Below are 23228 nucleotides of genomic sequence, written 5' to 3'. Positions count from 1 at the left end.
TAGAAATAGTTTTTGTATGTTATTTGTTTTTAACGGTGCGTGTAATGTAACACTGATATCGAATACCATATTTTTAAACAAATTGTGGAAAGGAGAAAAATGCACTCAAGCCCTCATACCACACCTGTCCCGCTCTCTTTACCAAACAAATGTATGTAGCTAAACCATAAGTAAGTTATTACACGTATAATCAAACTAAAATGAACAGGTTTCGTGAACGTTGTTAGTTTTTATTTACTTTTGGATATACAACAAAGTTTTGATTCATATATATGTACAGATGTAAATGATGGAATAGTGTAAATAAAACGTCTGTTATACTGTGTCTCCACGTTATACCGGAGGTGGTGTACTCTACAAACATCCAGCATTCACAATGAGCTAGGCTCACAGAGAATGTCATTGACACAAGTAACTTTAATAGAAAAACAATGTTTTAAATAAAGTATCCACCATTCTAACAACTCACAACTAGGCATCGTCGATCAATCCAGCAATAAAACGTATAAGTGAATAAAAATCAAGGCATTTTATTATCGGAACCTACAACATTGCTATAAACAAATCAACGTTATTATGCTTGTATCTACAACAAAACACTACTAACGAGCGTCATTGTCATCAAAATCGCTCTTACGTGCTGTTAAAAACGAGTTGTAACCTCTCTAACGTGTAATAACATCAATCAATGTTATCTCTCCCAAGTGTTATAACATCAATCATTGTTATCTCTCCCACGTGTTATAACATCAATCATTGTTATCTCTCCCATGTGTTATATTATCAATCATTGTTATCTCCCCCACGTGTTATAACATCAATCATTGTTATCCCACGTGTTATAACATCAATCATTGTTATCTCTCAAACGGGCTATAACATCAATTATTATTATCTCTCTCACGTGTTATAACATTAATCAATGTTATCTCTCCCATGTGTTATAACATCAATCATTGTTATCTCTCAAACGTGTTACAATATCAATCATTATTTTCTCTCCCACGTGTTATAACATCAATCTTTGTTATCTCTTCCACGTGTTATAACATCAATCATTGTCCCTCCAACGTGTTATAACATCGATAATTGTTATCTCTTCCATGTGTTCTAACATCAATCATTGTTATCTCTCAAACGTGTTACAATATCAATCATTATTTTCTCTCCCACGTGTTATAACATCAATTTTTGTTATCTCTTCCACGTGTTATAACATCAATCATTGTCCCTCCAACGTGTTATATTATCAATCATTGTTATCTCTCCCACGTGTTCTAACATCAATCATTGTTATCTCTCAAACGTGTTATAACATCAATTATTATTATCTCTCCCACGTGTTATAACATCAATCAATGTTATCTCTCCCATGTGTTATAGCATCAATCATTGTTATCTCTCAAACGTGTTACAATATCAATAATTATTTTCTCTCCCACGTGTTATAACATCAATCTTTGTTATCTCTTCCACGTGTTATAAAATCAATCATTGTTATCTCTCCCACGTGTTATAACATAAATCATTGTTATCTCTCCCACGTGTTATAAAATCAATCATTGTTATCTCTCCCACGTGTTATAACATCAATCTTTGTTATCTCTTCCACGTGTTATAACATCAATCATTGTCCCTCCAACGTGTTATATTATCAATCATTGTTATCTCTCCCACGTGTTCTAACATCAATCATTGTTATCTCTCAAACGGGTTATAACAGCAATTATTAGTATCTCTCCCACGTGTTATAACATCAATCAATGTTATCTCTCCCATGTGTTATAACATCAATCATTGTTATCTCTCAAACATGTTACAATATCAATCATTACTTTCTCTTCCACGTGTTATAACATCAATCATCGTCCCTCCAACGTGTTATAACATCAATCATTGTTATCTCTCAAACGTGTTACAATATCAATCATTATTTTCTCTCCCACGTGTTATAGCATCAATCTTTGTTATCTCTTCCACATGTTATAACATAAATCATTGTCCCTCCAACGTGTTATATTATCAATCATTGTTATCTCTCCAACGTGTTATAATATCAATCATTGTTATCTCTCCCATGTGTTATAACATCAATCATTGTTATCTCTCAAACGTGTTATAACATCAATTATTATTATGTCTCCAACGTGTTCTAACATCAATCATTGTTATCTCTCAAACGCGTTATAACATCAATCAATGTTATCTCTCCCAAGTGTTATAACATCAATCATTGTTATTTCACCCAAGTGTTATAACATTAATCATTGTTATCTCTCCCAAGTGTTATAACATCAATCATTGTTATCTCTCCCAAGTGTTATAACATCAATCATTGTTATCTCTCCCAGGTGTTATAACATCAATCATTGTTATCTCTCACATGTTATAATATCAATCATTGTTATTTCTCCCAGGTGTTATAACATCAATCATTGTTATTTCTCAAACGTGTTACAACATCAATCAATGTTATCTCGCCCACGTGTTACAACATCAATCATTGTTATCTCTCCCACGTGTTACAACATCAATCAATGTTATCTCTCCAACGTGTTACAACATCAATCATTGTTATCTTTCCCACGTGTTATAACATCAATCTTTGTCTCTCCCACGTGTTACAACATCAATCATTGTTATCTTTCCCACGTGTTATAACATCAATCTTTGTCTCTCCCACGTGTTACAACATCAATCATTGTTATCTTTCCCACGTGTTATAACATCAATCTTTGTCTCTCCCACGTGTTACAACATCAATCAATGTTATATTTCCCACGTGTTATAACATCAATCAGTGTCTCTCCCTCGTATTATAACATCATTGTTCTCTCTCTCACGTGTACCTACATTGACTAATGTTATCTCTCACGTGTACCTACATCGACAAACCTTATCCCTCACGTGTACCTACATCCACTAATAGTATCTCTCACCTGTACCTACATCGACTAACGTTTTCTCTCACGTGTACCTTCATCGACTAACGTTATCTCTCACGTGTAGCTACATCGACTCATGTTATCTCTCACGTGTACCTTCATCGACTAACGTTATCTCTCACGTGTACCTACATCGACTAATGTTATCTCTCACGTGTACCTACATCGACTAATGCTATCTCTCACGTGTACCTACATCGACTAATGCTATCTCTCACGTGTACCTACATCGACTAATGTTATCTCTCACGTGTACCTACATCGACTAACGTTATCTCTCACGTGTACCTACATCGACTAACGTTATCTCTCACGTGTACCTACATCGACTAACGTTATCTCTCACGTGTACCTGCATCGACTAACGTTAACCATCAGATATGTTTCTAATGACATACATTAGGTGATACCGTAGCTCCTGATAGGAAGACACCATATTATTTTGGGGCCAAGGACAACATTGATACGGTTTTAGAAAAAGGTTTTAGTCACACAGGGATTCCCATTCGACAAAGACTGTCTGGCATGTTTATTTATTGCCAATGTACTGTATTTAAAGGTTTGCCATTTCCTCAATGACTTGTGTAAATATTTTCCTAGAGACTGCTTGTAAGGATTTTCTATCCCCAAATGACTTTACGTAAGTGTTCGCCATTAACCCAAATGTCTTTGTGTAAACTTGTATCTTTCCCTAGAGACTGCTTGTAAGGATTCTCTATTCCCTAAAGACTTTACGTAAGTGTTCGACATTAACCCAAATGTCTGTGTGTAAACTTGTATCTTTTCCTAGAGACTGCTTGTAAGGATTTCCTATCCCCAAATGACTTTACGTAAGGGTTCGCCATTACCCTAATGTCTGTGTGTTAAGTATTTTTCTATTCCAAGTGACTGGGTGTAAGGATTGTCTATTCCCCCAATGACTTCATGTGAGGGTTTTCCATTACCCCTAATGTCTGTGTGTTAAGTGTTTTTTCTATTCCAAGTGACTGGGTGTAAGGATTGCCTATCCCCCTAAGGGTAAGGAACTTCATTTCTGGAGTTTCATAGGTCATCCGAGAATCGATCGCAGTGGTTTTTCTAACTATTATTAAATAAACATCATCCACTATGTCAATATTAAACCTGCTTATTCCACTAAACAATTATCTATGCGGTATGCAATTACCATAGCTACGCACATTAGATGTTATAATCCTTCTATCTACTATAACGCTACCACTCTGGGGGTTTAATATGACATATTTTTAAATAATGAATTCGTTACGTTTTGGGTTAGTGTTTAGCTGTAACACCCAAGAAAAAAATGTAAGGGTGACTAGTACATTATGTTCTATGGTCATTTCCACCACACGAAACCTACATTTATCTCCTGGTTTAACATGTCACTTTCACATCGTGTACACTTCTCTTAAAGTGTTTTAGTGAACATGTATACGACCAGAGAATGACTGTCTAAAGTTAAACATAGCAATAATGTTTAACAAGGAACTCTATCCGACTTTATCCAGGTCGATGGCCTAGGCGTTAGCCTGAGACTGTGGCGGCGACAGATCCTCCACTGCAGTTTTCTCGCCTTGCGACGCTCCGTCATCCGCAGGTGCTACCTGAGTTTGTTTCCTTGCTGTTTCCTTCTTTTTATTATCATCAGAATCAGAAGATGACCGCATTGCGTCTTCCTCTCTCTTGATCATCGTACTCTTAATTCCAGAAGGAAGGAACTCGTAGAAGGCCATCCTAAACTGCTTGTTTGTTGCGATATAAACCATAGGATTGAGCATTGCACTGGTCTTGGCAATTATGGGTGGAAATCCCGATAGGGCTAAAGGAACAAATTCCGGAGCGGCAAAGCACGTGTAGAAGGATACGATGGCATACGGACTCCAAGCAACGACGAACACAACTGAAAGTATATAAAACATACAACTAGAATATACATGGAGACCACGAAATATCGTACACCACAGTAAATATATAAAACACACAACAAGATAAGTAGATGGTGATATAGAAATATCGAACACCACAGTAAATATATAAAACATACCACAAGATAAGTAGATGGTGATATAGAAATATCGTACACCACAGTAAATATATGAAACACACAAGATATGTAGGTGGTGATATAGAAATATCATACACCACAGTAAATATACAAAATATACAACAAGACATGTAGGTGGTGATATAGAAATATCGTACACCACAGTAAATATATGAAACACACAAGATATGTAGGTGGTGATATAGAAATATCATACACCACAGTAAATATACAAAATATACAACAAGACATGTAGGTGGTGATATAGAAATATCGTACACCACAGTAAATATATGAAACATACAAGATATGTAGGTGGTGATATAGAAATATCGTAGACCACAGTAAATATATAAAACACACAACAAGATAAGTAGATGGTGATATAGAAATATCGTACACCACAGTAAATATATGAAACATACAAGATATGTAGGTGGTGATATAGAAATATCGTAGACCACAGTAAATATATAAAACACACAACAAGATAAGTAGGTGGTGATATAGAAATATCATACACCACAGTAAATATATGAAACATACAAGATATGTAGGTGGTGATGTAGAAATATCATACACCACAGTAAATATATGAAACATACAAGATAAGTAGATGGTGATATAGAAATATCGTACACCACAGTAAATATATGAAACATACAAGATATGTAGGTGGTGATGTAGAAATATCATACACCACAGTAAATATATGAAACATACAAGATAAGTAGATGGTGATATAGAAATATCGTACACCACAGTAAATATATGAAACATACAAGATATGTAGGTGGTGATGTAGAAATATCATACACCACAGTAAATATATGAAACATACAAGATATGTAGGTGGTGATATAGAAATATCGTACACCACAGTAAATATATGAAACACACAAGATATGTAGGTGGTGATATAGAAATATCGTACACCACAGTAAATATATAAAACACACAACAAGATAAGTAGGTGGTGATATAGAAATATCGTACACCACAGTAAATATACAAAATATACAACAAGATATGTAGGTGGTGACATAGGACATAATAGAGCCGTCAGTCCATATACTGTCTGTCACAAACAATGCATGAATTACACCCACGGTATCAAAGGCATCTAATAAAAACAAACAAATAAATGTAATAATAATAACTCTAACCCTGACCTCTAACTTCACCCTTATCAGTATGGGATGTTGTGATGACTTTAATTAACCTAACCCCAACAAGTGTGACATGTTGTGTTTACTTTGATTAACCTAATAAAAACAAACAAATGAATGTAATAATAATAACTCTAACCCTGACCTCTAACTCTGACCTCTAACCCTAACTCTAACCCTGACCTCAAACTTCACCCTTACCAGTATGGCATGTTGTGATGACTTTAATTAACCTAACCCTAACAAGTGTGATATGTTGTGTTGACTTTGAAAAACCTAATCCTAACACGTGTGACATGTTGTGTTGACTTTGATTAACCTAACCCTAACAAGTGTGACATGTTGTGTTGACTATATCAATCTAACCCTAACAAGTGTGACATGTTGTGTTGACGTGATTAACCTAACCCTAACAAGTGTGACATGTTGTGGTGACATAGATTAGCCTTACCCTAACCCTAACCAGTGTGACATGTTGTGTTGACTCAGATTAGCCTAACCCTAACTCTAACCAGTGTGACATGTTGTGTTGACTTAAATTAGCTAGATTAGCGTTACCCTAACCCTAACCAGTGTGGCATGTTATGTTGACTTTAATTAGCCTAACCCCAACCAGTGTGACATGTTGTGTTGACTCAGATTAGCCTAACCCTAACTCTAAAAGGTGTGACATGTTGTGTTGACTTAGATTAACCTAACCCTAACCCTAACCAGTGTGACATGTTGTGTTGACTTAGAATAGCTTCACCCCAACCAGTGTGACTTGTTGTGTTTACTTTGATTAACCTTACCCTAACAGGTGACATGTTGTGTTGAAATATATTACCATAACCCTAACCCAAACAAGTGTGACATGTGTTGACTTTGAAAAATCTAACCCTCACCAATGTGACATTTTGTGTTGACTTTGATTAACCTAACCCTAACAAGTGTGACAAGTTGTGTTGTCTTTGATTAACCTAACCCTAACCAGTGTGACATGTTGTGTTGACGTGATTAACCTAACCCTAACAAGTGTGACATGTGCTGACTTTGATCAACCTAACTCTAACAAGTGTGACATGTTGTGTTGACGTGATTAGTTAGATTAGCCTAACCCTAACTCTAACAAGTGTGACATGTTGTGTTAACTTTGATCAGCGAAAGCTTTACCCTAACCAGTATGACATGTTGTGATGACTTAATTAACCTAACCCTAACAAGTGTGACATGTTGTGTTGACATAGATTAGCCTAACCCTAACAAGTGTGACATGTTGTGTTGACATAGATTAGTTAGATTAGCCTAACCCTAACCCTAACAAGTGTGACATATTGTGTTGACTTGATTAACCTAACCCTAACAAGTGTGACATGTTGTGTTGACATAGATTAACCTAACCCTAACAGGTGTGACATGTTGTGTTGACTTAGATTAGTTAGATTAGCCTAACTCTAACCCTAACCAGTGGGACATGTTATGCTAAATTTAAATAGCCTAACCCTTACAAGTGTGACTTGTTGTGTTGACTTTGTTTAGCATAAACCCTAACAAATGTGACATATTTGATTTGACTTGATTAACCTAACCCCAACTAGTGTGACATATTGTGTTGACTTTGATTAACCTAACCCTAACAAGTGTGACATGTTGTGTTGACGTGATTAACCTAATCCTAACAAGTGTGACATGTTGTGTTGACTTGATTAACCTAATCCTAACAAGTGTGACATGTTGTGTTGACTTGATTAACCTAATTCTAACAAGTGTGACATGTTGTGTTGACATAGATTAGTTAGATTAGCCTAACCCTAACTCTAACCAGTGGGACATGTTGTGTTAAATTTGAATAGCTTAACCCTAACAAGTGTGACATATTGTGTTGACGTGATTAACCTAATCCTAACAAGTGTGACATGTTGTGTTGACGTGATTAACCTAATCCTAACAAGTGTGACATGTTGTGTTGACTTGATTAACCTAATCCTAACAAGTGTGACATGTTGTGTTGACGTGATTAACCTAATCCTAACAAGTGTGACATGTTGTGTTGACTTGATTAACCTAACCCTAACCAGGGTGACATGTTGTGTTGACGTGATTAACTTAGTCCTAACAAGTGTGACATGTTGTGTTGACTTAATTAACCTAATCCTAACAAGTGTGACATGTTGTGTTGACTTGATTAACCTTATCCTAACAAGTGTGACATGTTGTGTTGACGTGATTAACCTAACCCTAACCAGTGTGACATGTTGTGTTGACATAGATTAGCCTAACCCTAACCCTAACAAGTGTGATATGTTGTGTTGACATATATTAGCCCAACCCTAACCCTAACAAGTGTGACATGTTGTGTTGACGTGATTAACCTAACCCTAACCAGTGTGACATGTTGTGTTGACATAGATTAGCCTAACCCTAACAAGTGTGATATGTTGTGTTGACATATATTAGCCCAACCCTAACCCTAACCAGTGTGACATGTTGTGTTGACTTTGATTAGTCTAACCCTAACCAGTGTGACATGTTGTGTTGAAATAGATTACCATAACCCTAACTCTAACAAGTGTGACATGTTTGATTTGACTTGATTGACATACCCTAACCAGTTTGACATTTTGTGTTGACATATATTAACCTAACCCTAACCCTAACCAGTGTGACATGCTGTGTTGAATTTGAATAGCCTAACCCTAACCAGTGTGACATGTTGTGATGACTTAATTAACCTAACCCTAACAAGTGTGACATGTTGTGTTGACTTAGATTAGTTAGATTAGCCTAACCCTAACTCTAACAAGTGTGACATGTTGTGTTAACTTTGATCAGCGAAAGCTTTACCCTAACCAGTATGACATGTTGTGATGACTTAATTAACCTAACCCTAACAAGTGTGACATGTTGTGTTGACATAGATTAGCCTAACCCTAACAAGTGTGACATGTTGTGTTGACATAGATTAGCCTAACCCTAACAAGTGTGACATGTTGTGCTGACATAGATTAGTTAGATTAGCCTAACCCTCACTCTAACAAGTGTGACATGTTGTGTTGACGTGATTAACCTAACCCTAACAAGTGTGACATATTGTGTTGACGTGATTAACCTAATCCTAACAAGTGTGACATGTTGTGTTGACGTGATTAACCTAATCCTAACAAGTGTGACATATTGTGTTGACTTGATTAACCTAATCCTAACAAGTGTGACATGTTGTGTTGACGTGATTAACCTAATCCTAACAAGTGTGACATATTGTATTGACTTGATTAACCTAATCCTAACAAGTGTGACATGTTGTGTTGACGTGATTAACCTAATCCTAACAAGTGTGACATGTTGTGTTGACGTGATTAACCTAATCCTAACAAGTGTGACATGTTGTGTTGACTTGATTAACCTAATCCTAACAAGTGTGACATGTTGTGTTGACGTGATTAACCTAATCCTAACAAGTGTGACATGTTGTGTTGACTTTGATTAACCTAATCCTAACAAGTGTGACATGTTGTGTTGACGTGATTAACCTAATCCTAACAAGTGTGACATGTTGTGTTGACTTCATTTACCTAATCCTAACAAGTGTGACATGTTGTGTTGACTTGATTAACCTAATCCTAACAAGTGTGACATATTGTATTGACTTGATTAACCTAATCCTAACAAGTGTGACATGTTGTGTTGACGTGATTAACCTAACCCTAACCAGTGTGACATGTTGTGTTGACATAGATTAGCCTAACCCTAACCCTAACAAGTGTGATATGTTGTGTTGACATTGATTAGCCCAACCCTAACCCTAACAAGTGTGACATGTGTGTTGACTTTGATTAACCTAACCCTAACCAGTGTGACATGTTTGATTTGACTTGATTGACATACCCTAACCAGTTTGACATTTTGTGTTGACATATATTAACCTAACCCTAACCCTAACCAGTGTGACATGCTGTGTTGAATTTGAATAGCCTAACCCTAACCAGTGTGACATGTTGTGATGACTTAATTAACCTAACCCTAACAAGTGTGACATGTTGTGTTGACTTAGATTAGTTAGATTAGCCTAACCCTAACTCTAACAAGTGTGACATGTTGTGTTAACTTTGATCAGCGAAAGCTTTACCCTAACCAGTATGACATGTTGTGATGACTTAATTAACCTAACCCTAACAAGTGTGACATGTTGTGTTGACATAGATTAGTCTAACCCTAACAAGTGTGACATGTTGTGTTGACATAGATTAGCCTAACCCTAACAAGTGTGACATGTTGTGTTGACATAGATTAGTTAGATTAGCCTAACCCTAACTCTAACAAGTGTGACATGTTGTGTTGACTTGATTAACCTAACCCTAACAAGTGTGACATGTTGTGTTGACTTAGATTAGTTAGATTAGCCTAACTCTAACCCTAACCAGTGGGACATGTTATGTTAAATTTAAATAGCCTAACCCTTACAAGTGTGACTTGTTGTGTTGACTTTGTTTAGCATAAACCCTAACAAATGTGACATATTTGATTTGACTTGATTAACCTAACCCCAACTAGTGTGACATATTGTGTTGACTTTGATAAACCTAACCCTAACAAGTGTGACATGTTGTGTTGACATAGATTAGTTAGATTAGCCTAACCCTAACTCTAACCAGTGGGACATGTGTTAAATTTGAATAGCTTAACCCTAGCAAGTGTGACATATTGTGTTGACGTGATTAACCTAATCCTAACAAGTGTGACATGTTGTGTTGACGTGATTAACCTAATCCTAACAAGTGTGACATGTTGTGTTGACGTGATTAACCTAATCCTAACAAGTGTGACATGTTGTGTTGACGTGATTAACCTAATCCTTACAAGTGTGACATGTTGTGTTGACTTTGATTAACCTAATCCTAACAAGTATGACATGTTGTGTTGACTTGATTAACCTAATCCTAACAAGTGTGACATGTTGTGTTGACGTGATTAACCTAATCCTAACAAGTGTGACATGTTGTGTTGACTTGATTTACCTAATCCTAACAAGTGTGACATGTTGTGTTGACGTGATTAACCTAATCCTAACAAGTGTGACATATTGTATTGACTTGATTAACCTAATCCTAACAAGTGTGACATGTTGTGTTGACGTGATTAACCTAATCCTAATAAGTGTGACATGTTGTGTTGACTTTGATTAACCTAATCCTAACAAGTGTGACATGTTGTGTTGACTAATCCTAACAAGTGTGACATGTTGTGTTGACGTGATTAACCTAATCCTAACAAGTGTGACATATTGTGTTGACTTGATTAACCTAATCCTAACAAGTGTGACATGTTGTGTTGACGTGATTAACCTAATCCTAACAAGTGTGACATATTGTATTGACTTGATTAACCTAATCCTAACAAGTGTGACATGTTGTGTTGACGTGATTAACCTAATCCTAACAAGTGTGACATGTTGTGTTGACGTGATTAACCTAATCCTAACAAGTGTGACATGTTGTGTTGACTTGATTAACCTAATCCTAACAAGTGTGACATGTTGTGTTGACGTGATTAACCTAACCCTAACCAGTGTGACATGTTGTGTTGACATAGATTAGCCTAACCCTAACCCTAACAAGTGTGATATGTTGTGTTGACATATATTAGCCCAACCCTAACCCTAACAAGTGTGACATGTGTGTTGACTTTGATTAACCTAACCCTAACCAGTGTGACATGTTTGATTTGACTTGATTGACATACCCTAACCAGTTTGACATTTTGTGTTGACATATATTAACCTAACCCTACCCTAACCAGTGTGACATGCTGTGTGGAATTTGAATAGCTAACCCTAACCAGTGTGACATGTTGTGATGACTTAATTAACCTAACCCTAACAAGTGTGACATGTTGTGTTGACTTAGATTAGTTAGATTAGCCTAACCCTAACTCTAACAAGTGTGACATGTTGTGTTAACTTTGATCAGCGAAAGCTTTACCCTAACCAGTATGACATGTTGTGATGACTTAATTAACCTAACCCTAACAAGTGTGACATGTTGTGTTGACATAGATTAGCCTAACCCTAACAAGTGTGACATGTTGTGTTGACATAGATTAGCCTAACCCTAACAAGTGTGACATGTTGTGTTGACATAGATTAGTTAGATTAGCCTAACCCTAACTCTAACAAGTGTGACATGTTGTGTTGACTTGATTAACCTAACCCTAACAAGTGTGACATGTTGTGTTGACTTAGATTAGTTAGATTAGCCTAACTCTAACCCTAACCAGTGGGACATGTTATGTTAAATTTAAATAGCCTAACCCTTACAAGTGTGACTTGTTGTGTTGACTTTGTTTAGCATAAACCCTAACAAATGTGACATATTTGATTTGACTTGATTAACCTAACCCCAACTAGTGTGACATATTGTGTTGACTTTGATTAACCTAACCCTAACAAGTGTGACATGTTGTGTTGACATAGATTAGTTAGATTAGCCTAACCCTAACTCTAACCAGTGGGACATGTGTTAAATTTGAATAGCTTAACCCTAGCAAGTGTGACATATTGTGTTGACGTGATTAACCTAATCCTAACAAGTGTGACATGTTGTGTTGACGTGATTAACCTAATCCTAACAAGTGTGACATGTTGTGTTGACGTGATTAACCTAATCCTAACAAGTGTGACATGTTGTGTTGACGTGATTAACCTAATCCTAACAAGTGTGACATGTTGTGTTGACTTTGATTAACCTAATCCTAACAAGTGTGACATGTTGTGTTGACTTGATTAACCTAATCCTAACAAGTGTGACATGTTGTGTTGACGTGATTAACCTAATCCTAACAAGTGTGACATGTTGTGTTGACTTGATTTACCTAATCCTAACAAGTGTGACATGTTGTGTTGACGTGATTAACCTAATCCTAACAAGTGTGACATATTGTATTGACTTGATTAACCTAATCCTAACAAGTGTGACATGTTGTGTTGACGTGATTAACCTAATCCTAATAAGTGTGACATGTTGTGTTGACTTTGATTAACCTAATCCTAACAAGTGTGACATGTTGTGTTGACTAATCCTAACAAGTGTGACATGTTGTGTTGACGTGATTAACCTAATCCTAACAAGTGTGACATATTGTGTTGACTTGATTAACCTAATCCTAACAAGTGTGACATGTTGTGTTGACGTGATTAACCTAATCCTAACAAGTGTGACATATTGTATTGACTTGATTAACCTAATCCTAACAAGTGTGACATGTTGTGTTGACTTGATTAACCTAATCCTAACAAGTGTGACATGTTGTGTTGACGTGATTAACCTAATCCTAACAAGTGTGACATGTTGTGTTGACTTGATTAACCTAATCCTAACAAGTGTGACATGTTGTGTTGACGTGATTAACCTAATCCTAACAAGTGTGACATGTTGTGTTGACGTGATTAACCTAATCCTAAGAAGTGTGACATGTTGTGTTGACTTGATTTACCTAATCCTAACAAGTGTGACATGTTGTGTTGACTTGATTAACCTAATCCTAACAAGTGTGACATATTGTATTGACTTGATTAACCTAATCCTAACAAGTGTGACATGTTGTGTTGACGTGATTAACCTAACCCTAACCAGTGTGACATGTTGTGTTGACATAGATTAGCCTAACCCTAACCCTAACAAGTGTGATATGTTGTGTTGACATATATTAGCCCAACCCTAATCCTAACCAGTGTGACATGTTGTGTTGACTTTGATTAGTCTAACCCTAACAAGTGTGACATGTGTGTTGACTTTGATTAACCTAACCCTAACCAGTGTGACATGTTTGATTTGACTTGATTGACATACCCTAACCAGTTTGACATTTTGTGTTGACATATATTAACCTAACCCTAACCCTAACCAGTGTGACATGCTGTGTTGAATTTGAATAGCCTAACCCTAACCAGTGTGACATGTTGTGATGACTTAATTAACCTAACCCTAACAAGTGTGACATGTTGTGTTGACTTAGATTAGTTAGATTAGCCTAACCCTAACTCTAACAAGTGTGACATGTTGTGTTAACTTTGATCAGCGAAAGCTTTACCCTAACCAGTATGACATGTTGTGATGACTTAATTAACCTAACCCTAACAAGTGTGACATGTTGTGTTGACATAGATTAGCCTAACCCTAACAAGTGTGACATGTTGTGTTGACATAGATTAGCCTAACCCTAACAAGTGTGACATGTTGTGTTGACATAGATTAGTTAGATTAGCCTAACCCTAACTCTAACAAGTGTGACATGTTGTGTTGACGTGATTAACCTAACCCTAACAAGTGTGACATATTGTGTTGACTTGATTAACCTAACCCTAACAAGTGTGACATGTTGTGTTGACTTAGATTAGTTAGATTAGCCTAACTCTAACCCTAACCAGTGGGACATGTTATGTTAAATTTAAATAGCCTAACCCTTACAAGTGTGACTTGTTGTGTTGACTTTGTTTAGCATAAACCCTAACAAATGTGACATATTTGATTTGACTTGATTAACCTAACCCCAACTAGTGTGACATATTGTGTTGACTTTGATTAACCTAACCCTAACAAGTGTGACATGTTGTGTTGACATAGATTAGTTAGATTAGCCTAACCCTAACTCTAACCAGTGGGACATGTGTTAAATTTGAATAGCTTAACCCTAGCAAGTGTGACATATTGTGTTGACGTGATTAACCTAATCCTAACAAGTGTGACATGTTGTGTTGACGTGATTAACCTAATCCTAACAAGTGTGACATGTTGTGTTGACGTGATTAACCTAATCCTAACAAGTGTGACATGTTGTGTTGACTTTGATTAACCTAATCCTAACAAGTGTGACATGTTGTGTTGACTTGATTAACCTAATCCTAACAAGTGTGACATGTTGTGTTGACGTGATTAACCTAATCCTAACAAGTGTGACATGTTGTGTTGACTTGATTACCTAATCCTAACAAGTGTGACATGTTGTGTTGACTTGATTAACCTAATCCTAATAAGTGTGACATGTTGTGTTGACTTTGATTAACCTAATCCTAACAAGTGTGACATGTTGTGTTGACTAATCCTAACAAGTGTGACATGTTGTGTTGACGTGATTAACCTAATCCTAACAAGTGTGACATGTTGTGTTGACTTGATTAACCTAATCCTAACAAGTGTGACATGTTGTGTTGACGTGATTAAACTAATCCTAACAAGTGTGACATGTTGTGTTGACTTGATTTACCTAATCCTAACAAGTGTGACATGTTGTGTTGACTTTGATTAACCTAATCCTAACAAGTGTGACATGTTGTGTTGACTAATCCTAACAAGTGTGACATGTTGTGTTGACGTGATTAACCTAATCCTAACAAATGTGACATATTTGATTTGACTTGATTAACCTAACCCCAACTAGTGTGACATATTGTGTTGACTTTGATTAACCTAACACTAACAAGTGTGACATGTTGTGTTGACATAGATTAGTTAGATTAGCCTAACCCTAACTCTAACCAGTGGGACATGTGTTAAATTTGAATAGCTTAACCCTAACAAGTGTGACATGTTGTGTTGACGTGATTAACCTAATCCTAACAAGTGTGACATGTTGTGTTGACGTGATTAACCTAATCCTAACAAGTGTGACATGTTGTGTTGACGTGATTAACCTAATCCTAACAAGTGTGACATGTTGTGTTGACTTTGATTAACCTAATCCTAACAAGTGTGACATGTTGTGTTGACTTGATTAACCTAATCCTAACAAGTGTGACATGTTGTGTTGACGTGATTAACCTAATCCTAACAAGTGTGACATGTTGTGTTGACTTGATTTACCTAATCCTAACAAGTGTGACATGTTGTGTTGACTTGATTAACCTAATCCTAACAAGTGTGACATATTGTATTGACTTGATTAACCTAATCCTAACAAGTGTGACATGTTGTGTTGACGTGATTAACCTAATCCTAATAAGTGTGACATGTTGTGTTGACTTTGATTAACCTAATCCTAACAAGTGTGACATGTTGTGTTGACTAATCCTAACAAGTGTGACATGTTGTGTTGACGTGATTAACCTAATCCTAACAAGTGTGACATGTTGTGTTGACTTGATTAACCTAATCCTAACAAGTGTGACATATTGTGTTGACTTGATTAACCTAATCCTAACAAGTGTGACATGTTGTGTTGACTTGATTAACCTAATCCTAACAAGTGTGACATGTTGGGTTGACTTTGATGAACCTAATCCTAACAAGTGTGACATATTGTGTTGACTTGATTAACCTAACCCTAACAAGTGTGACATGTTGTGTTGACGTGATTAACCTAATCCTAACAAGTGTGACATGTTGTGTTGACTTGATTAACCTAATCCTAACAAGTGTGACATGTTGTGTTGACGTGATTAACCTAATCCTAACAAGTGTGACATATTGTGTTGACGTGATTAACCTAATCCTAACAAGTGTGACATGTTGTGTTGACGTGATTAACCTAATCCTAACAAGTGTGACATATTGTGTTGACTTGATTAACCTAATCCTAACAAGTGTGACATGTTGTGTTGACGTGATTAACCTAATCCTAACAAGTGTGACATGTTGTGTTGACTTGATTAACCTAATCCTAACAAGTGTGACATGTTGTGTTGACGTGATTAACCTAATCCTAACAAGTGTGACATGTTGTGTTGACTTGATTAACCTAATCCTAACAAGTGTGACATGTTGTGTTGACTTGATTAACCTAATCCTAACAAGTGTGACATGTTGTGTTGACGTGATTAACCTAATCCTAACAAGTGTGACATGTTGTGTTGACGTGATTAACCTAACCCTAACAAGTGTGACATTTTGTGTTGTCTTGATTAACCTAATCCTAACAAGTGTGACATGTTGTGTTGACTTGATTAACCTAACCCTAACAAGTGTGACATGTTGTGTTGACGTGATTAACCTAATCCTAACAAGTGTGACATATTGTGTTGACTTGATTAACCTAATCCTAACAAGTGTGACATGTTGTGTTGACTTGATTAACCTAACCCTAACAAGTGTGACATGTTGTGTTGACGTGATTAACCTAATCCTAACAAGTGTGACATGTTGTGTTGACGTGATTAACCTAATCCTAACAAGTGTGACATGTTGTGTTGACGTGATTAACCTAATCCTAACAAGTGTGACATGTTGTGTTGACTTGATTAACCTAATCCTAACAAGTGTGACATGTTGTGTTGACGTGATTAACCTAATCCTAACAAGTGTGACATGTTGTGTTGACGTGATTAACCTAATCCTAACAAGTGTGACATGTTGTGTTGACTTGATTAACCTAATCCTAACAAGTGTGACATGTTGTGTTGACGTGATTAACCTAATCCTAACAAGTGTGACATGTTGTGTTGACTTGATTAACCTAATCCTAACAAGTGTGACATGTTGTGTTGACGTGATTAACCTAATCCTAACAAGTGTGACATGTTGTGTTGACTTGATTAACCTAATCCTAACAAGTGTGACATGTTGTGTTGACTTGATTAACCTAATCCTAACAAGTGTGACATGTTGTGTTGACGTGATTAACCTAATCCTAACAAGTGTGACATGTTGTGTTGACGTGATTAACCTAACCCTAACAAGTGTGACATTTTGTGTTGTCTTGATTAACCTAATCCTAACAAGTGTGACATGTTGTGTTGACTTGATTAACCTAACCCTAACAAGTGTGACATGTTGTGTTGACGTGATTAACCTAATCCTAACAAGTGTGACATATTGTGTTGACTTGATTAACCTAATCCTAACAAGTGTGACATGTTGTGTTGACGTGATTAACCTAATCCTAACAAGTGTGACATACTGTATTGACTTTGATTAACTATCGGAGGCAACTGGATTTAAATTTGAAGTTGACGTCAAATTTATTTACTCGAGTGTTGTCACAGACAACGTTTAAAGAAATACTTCAACAACCAAGAACCTTAGATTTTAAAATGTTTATAATCAAAGAAATGAAATTCATTTGATAACCTTAGGTTAATAGTGTTGTTTTACCTACAAATGAACGTATATATTTGGTAACATATTAGCGATTAAATACTTTTTTGTTTGATTTCGTCTGTTTGTATTGGCACCTTGGGTGTGTGCCTCACGATTAACTACGCTTAAGATCGGATAAGCTAACAAGACTGTTAAGAGATAGAGTAGTGGTGTAATATATATGTGTATAAGTGTAGAACAAGGTTCGATATATATATATATATATATCTAGAATAAAGTTGAAATGTCCATGTGACGGTAAATAATAATAAAATCAAAAGCCAAACACAGATCTGCTGTCTCCCTAGTACTTTCGCGGCTACATTCTGCCGCTCTTCAGGGGATTATGAATTTTATTCGGTACATCCTATGACGTCATAATAGTAGGGTACATAATTTATAAAACACTTATTTGTCCAGTTTACAAGGGTTGAGACCAACTATATGATACGGTTTAAACAAACCAATCCATTAAACACTTGATTGGAGCAATTACATCGTATAGATCTGTACAACAAATCTATAGATCCGTACTCCGTACTCAAATTAAAACTGGTCATGGTATACAAAGATTTTGCCGTATAGTACATGTAAAATAGATGCGGTAACTTGAAATAATGTAAATTTTCAATATCTAATTGTGTTAGTAAACACTATCAAACATAAGTTTCATATTTGTACATAAAAACATTACACACAAAATGTGCAAGATAATATACATGTATACATGTACATGTACATTCGGTAAGTTACTGAGAAATCTATTGTACACATAATTTATTTTGTCCTATCACGTTCAGAATTTAACATTGGCTTTATTAGCTGTATGAAAAACATTTCTTTATTCTCTCTTTGTAATACATCAGAGTTGGACATTTGGTAAATTGGCAAAACAAAAATAATTTCATCAGCACATTTATGACAGTGTTCGTTAACAGTCAAATATCGCAAGTGTTCCGTTCTTGTTTGCTGGCGGTGTAAGGTCATACGTTTTCGTAATTCCATGCCAGTCTGACCAATATAAAAGTCTGAACATTTACTGCATATTAGAGCATATATAACATTTTTTGAAGTACAATTCATATCAGTTTTAATTTTGAAATGAAAACCATTTTTGAATGTATAACTTTGACAGTCTATAATAATATCGCATGTTTTACATCGCTTTTGCATACATTTTGTGACAGATGTTTCTCTTACTTCAGAATCCAATTTTGAAGCACATAAGATACGTTTAAAATTTTTTGGTTGACGTTTACAATTTATGATTTTCTTTTTATTGAGTATAGATTTCATTCTTTCGCTGTTTTTCAAAAAAATCCTCGCTACCTCTAACAATAGGAAATATATTATAATTGCTTGGGTTGTATGTACTTACAAAAGGAATAATATTACAGGAACCTAGCTTCTCCTGTGTGTGTAACTGAATTGGTCCCTCTTTCTTAGCTCTTGCTATCCCGTGGTCTATAATTTCACGCGGATAATCTTGATTTCGTAGATAATGGATTAAATTCTCCAAACGTTTACTTAGAGTGTTTTCATCACTGACAATCGATATCAAGCGGGAAGCTAGATTGAATGGAATATTAAGCTTGATATGCTTAGCATGATTTGAAAAAAAATCAAGATAACTATGTGAATCAGTGGTCTTACAGTATAAGTCAGTTACGATTTTACCATTTTCAATTTGTACGTATATATCTAGAAATGCAAGTTTCACTGAACTACACTCCATGGTATATTGTATATCAGGATGTAACATATTAAGTTCCCGAAAAAAAATGTCTATATCTTTATCTGACTGCCAGATTATAAAACAATCATCCAGAAATCTGATAAAATTCTTCCTTAAATATTCCGCTTGCATTTGGTCTCTTTTTTAATATTTATATAAAGAATTTCCTCTCCAATAATCTCTATTCTCGCTTATAGGAAGTACCCACTCCATATGTTAATTAATCAGACCAACCCCTACAGGCCCCACAAACACACTTCCCTTAGGGACTTGGTTTACATGATACAGCAGCTGATTGGCTGAATAAGTTGTGCGAGTACATGTTGTCGGTTTGTGACGAGTCGTCCTGACACTCGGTTTTCGTCACGATAATAGGATCTTTCGACCACCTTTGTGTTTGGTTTCTAATGCCTAAATTTTACCTTTCTACACAATTACATCTATATGATTTTAATATTTGTTCCATTTCGTTTAAACGAACTAATTTTAATATGGGATTGGCCATCCGATATTGTCACTGCAACCCGCTGTTTGGGCCGAGTTTTGCGGGACGAAATGTACATATCGAGAAAAAACCAATAACAAAAACATTCATGACATAACACGCGCTGCCATCACATCGATTCAACCCGCGATGCTTTTCTGTTAAACCTTTAAGTTATATTTACTTATTTATTTATTTATTTATTTTATTTATTTATTTATTTATTTATTCATTCATTTATTTACTTTTAGCATCTGTACACCACTAAAGATGTTTCCTTATTAATCATAATAGGCCCTCGGCGAATTAAGTATCGGCCGAGGGGGATCATTTTTACAACAATACGATATTTTTTGTTGTTTATACCTACTATATTTGTGTAACTGTTCCATGTTCTATGTCTATATGTGATCGTATGTAATTTACCTGTGTCTTGATAAAGGGGCAGATTGCCTCGAAAATTCGACAATTTACTTGTCTGTACTGTCGTTATTACTACTTGACATATATATATATATATATATATATATTAGTATTTGTGCGAAGGTAATTTATGAGATATTGTATAATGTGTGTGAAAGAATATGCCTTTAATGTAAATAAATGTAAATATTGTAATCGGGATGTATCTGATCAATTACAACATCACTTATTCGGCATACCTTGACAATACATGCATGCTTAACCTACGAACATGTGAGATCGCCAACTTTGACTTTCACACGAAGACATCAACGCGATTGGTGGTAGAATTGGCAGAGGAAAATATTTTTACACATAAAAGAAATGAAACAAATAACAAAAATACACAAGATAGTTTTTGGTAGTCCACGTAGATATATCATACGGGTCGCTGCTACCAACAACTGTTGCAGTTAAGAATAGTTAATTCATTTACATCATATAAGAGAGTGTAATTATTTACAATGACAAGATAAGTACATACTTTAAAAGTCACTAGTCAGTAGTCATGCTCAATCTCATGTATATTGTTTTACACCATTATGTTTTTGTTTAACAAGTACACCGTAGCTTTTATTATCCTAACTATTTCTAAGTGTACAGATTCAAGAAGATGCCTGTTGTGTACATTTATCCCAAACATATCTGAAATTGGTCTAAAAAATCACACGTTTATTTTAATAAATTTTCGTTTTGACTACCAGTAATTCCGTAATACTTACGTATCATACATGCAATGGTCTTGGCCATCTTTTTCTCCACCCTGAGGTTCTTTTTTGCTACACGACTTGTCATATCCCATACACCACCTCTTGCGACATTTCGAACCTGGCAATACAATGTATATATGCATCATTACAAATATTTGCATTTTATATCATGCTAATTAAACATAGTTATACTATCGTGTAAACCAAACGGCATTATAAAATCATGTTAATCAAACAGTATTATAATATCGTGTAAACTAAACAGTATGATAATATCGTGTTAACCAAACAATGTCATTATATCGTGTAAACCAAACAATGTTGTAATATCGTGTTAACCAAACAATGTTGTAATATCGGGTAAACCAAACAATGTTGTAATAACGTGTAAACAAAACAATGTTGTAATATCGTGTTAACCAAACAATGTTGTAATATCGGGTAAACCAAACAATGTTGTAATATCGAGTAAACCAAACAATGTTGTAATATCGTGTAAACCAAACAATGTTGTAATATCGGGTAAACCAAACAATGTTATAATATCGGGTAAACCAAACAATGTTGTAATATCGTGTAAACCAAACAATGTTATCATATCGTGTAAACCAAACAATGTTATAATATCGGGTAAACAAAACAATGTTGTAATATCGGGTAAACCAAACAATGTTATAATATCGAGTAAACCAAACAATGTTGTAATATCGAGTAAACCAAACAATGTTGTAATATCGTGTTAACCAAACAATGTTGTAATATCGGGTAAACAAAACAATGTTATAATATCGTGTTAACCAAACAATGTTGTAATATGGAGTAAACCAAACAATGTTGTAATAACATGTAAACAAAACAATGTTGTAATATCGTGTTAACCAAACAATGTTGTAATATCGGGTAAACCAAACAATGTTGTAATATCGGGTAAACCGAACAGTATTATAATATCGTGTTAACCAAACAATGTTATCATATCGGGTAAACAAAACAATGTTGTAATATCGAGTAAACCAAACAATGTTGTAATATCGTGTAAACCAAACAATGTTGTAATATCGTGTTAACCAAACAGTGTTATAATATCGGGTAAACCAAACAATGTTGTAATATCAGGTAAACCAAACAATGTTGTAATAACGTGTAAACCAAACAATGTTGTAATATCGGGTAAACCAAACAATGTTGTAATATTGTGTAAACCAAACAATGTTATAATATCGTGTTAACCAAACAATGTTGTAATATCGTGTATACCAAACAATGTTGTAATATCGGGTAAACAAAACAATGTTGTAATATCGAGTAAACAAAACAATGTTGTAATATCGGGTAAATCAAAGAATGTTGTAATATCGTGTTAACCAAACAATGTTGTAATATCGGGTAAACCAAACAATGTTGTAATATCGGGTAAACAAAACGATGTTGTAATATCGGGTAAACCAAACAATGTTATAATATCGAGTAAACAAAACAATGTTGTAATATCGGGTAAACCAAACAATGTTATAATATCGTGTTAACCAAACAATGTTATAATATCGTGTTAACCAAACAATGTTGTAATATCGTGTAAATCAAAGAATGTTGTAATATCAGGTAAACAAAACAATGTTGTAATATCGGGTAAAC

General features: G+C 35.3%; 1 protein-coding gene across 1 annotated transcript in view; it reads right to left on the bottom strand.

The window, feature by feature from the left end:
• Window positions 1–209: 209 nt before the first annotated feature.
• Window positions 210–23228, bottom strand: part of LOC117321723 (rhodopsin-like) — a 61743-nt gene continuing 38724 nt past the window's right edge. The window contains exons 2-3 of the mRNA XM_033876237.1: window positions 21606–21711; window positions 210–4845 (exon numbers count right to left, since the gene is read on the bottom strand). Coding sequence (XP_033732128.1) covers window positions 4463–4845; window positions 21606–21711 — 489 coding nt within the window. The 3' untranslated portion in view covers window positions 210–4462. The remainder of the gene's footprint in view (window positions 4846–21605; window positions 21712–23228) is intronic.

Source organism: Pecten maximus, chromosome 1 (genome assembly GCF_902652985.1).
Source record: "Pecten maximus chromosome 1, xPecMax1.1, whole genome shotgun sequence".
Lineage (NCBI taxonomy): Eukaryota > Metazoa > Mollusca > Bivalvia > Pectinida > Pectinidae > Pecten > Pecten maximus.
This window is presented reverse-complemented; position numbering and strand designations above follow the sequence as displayed.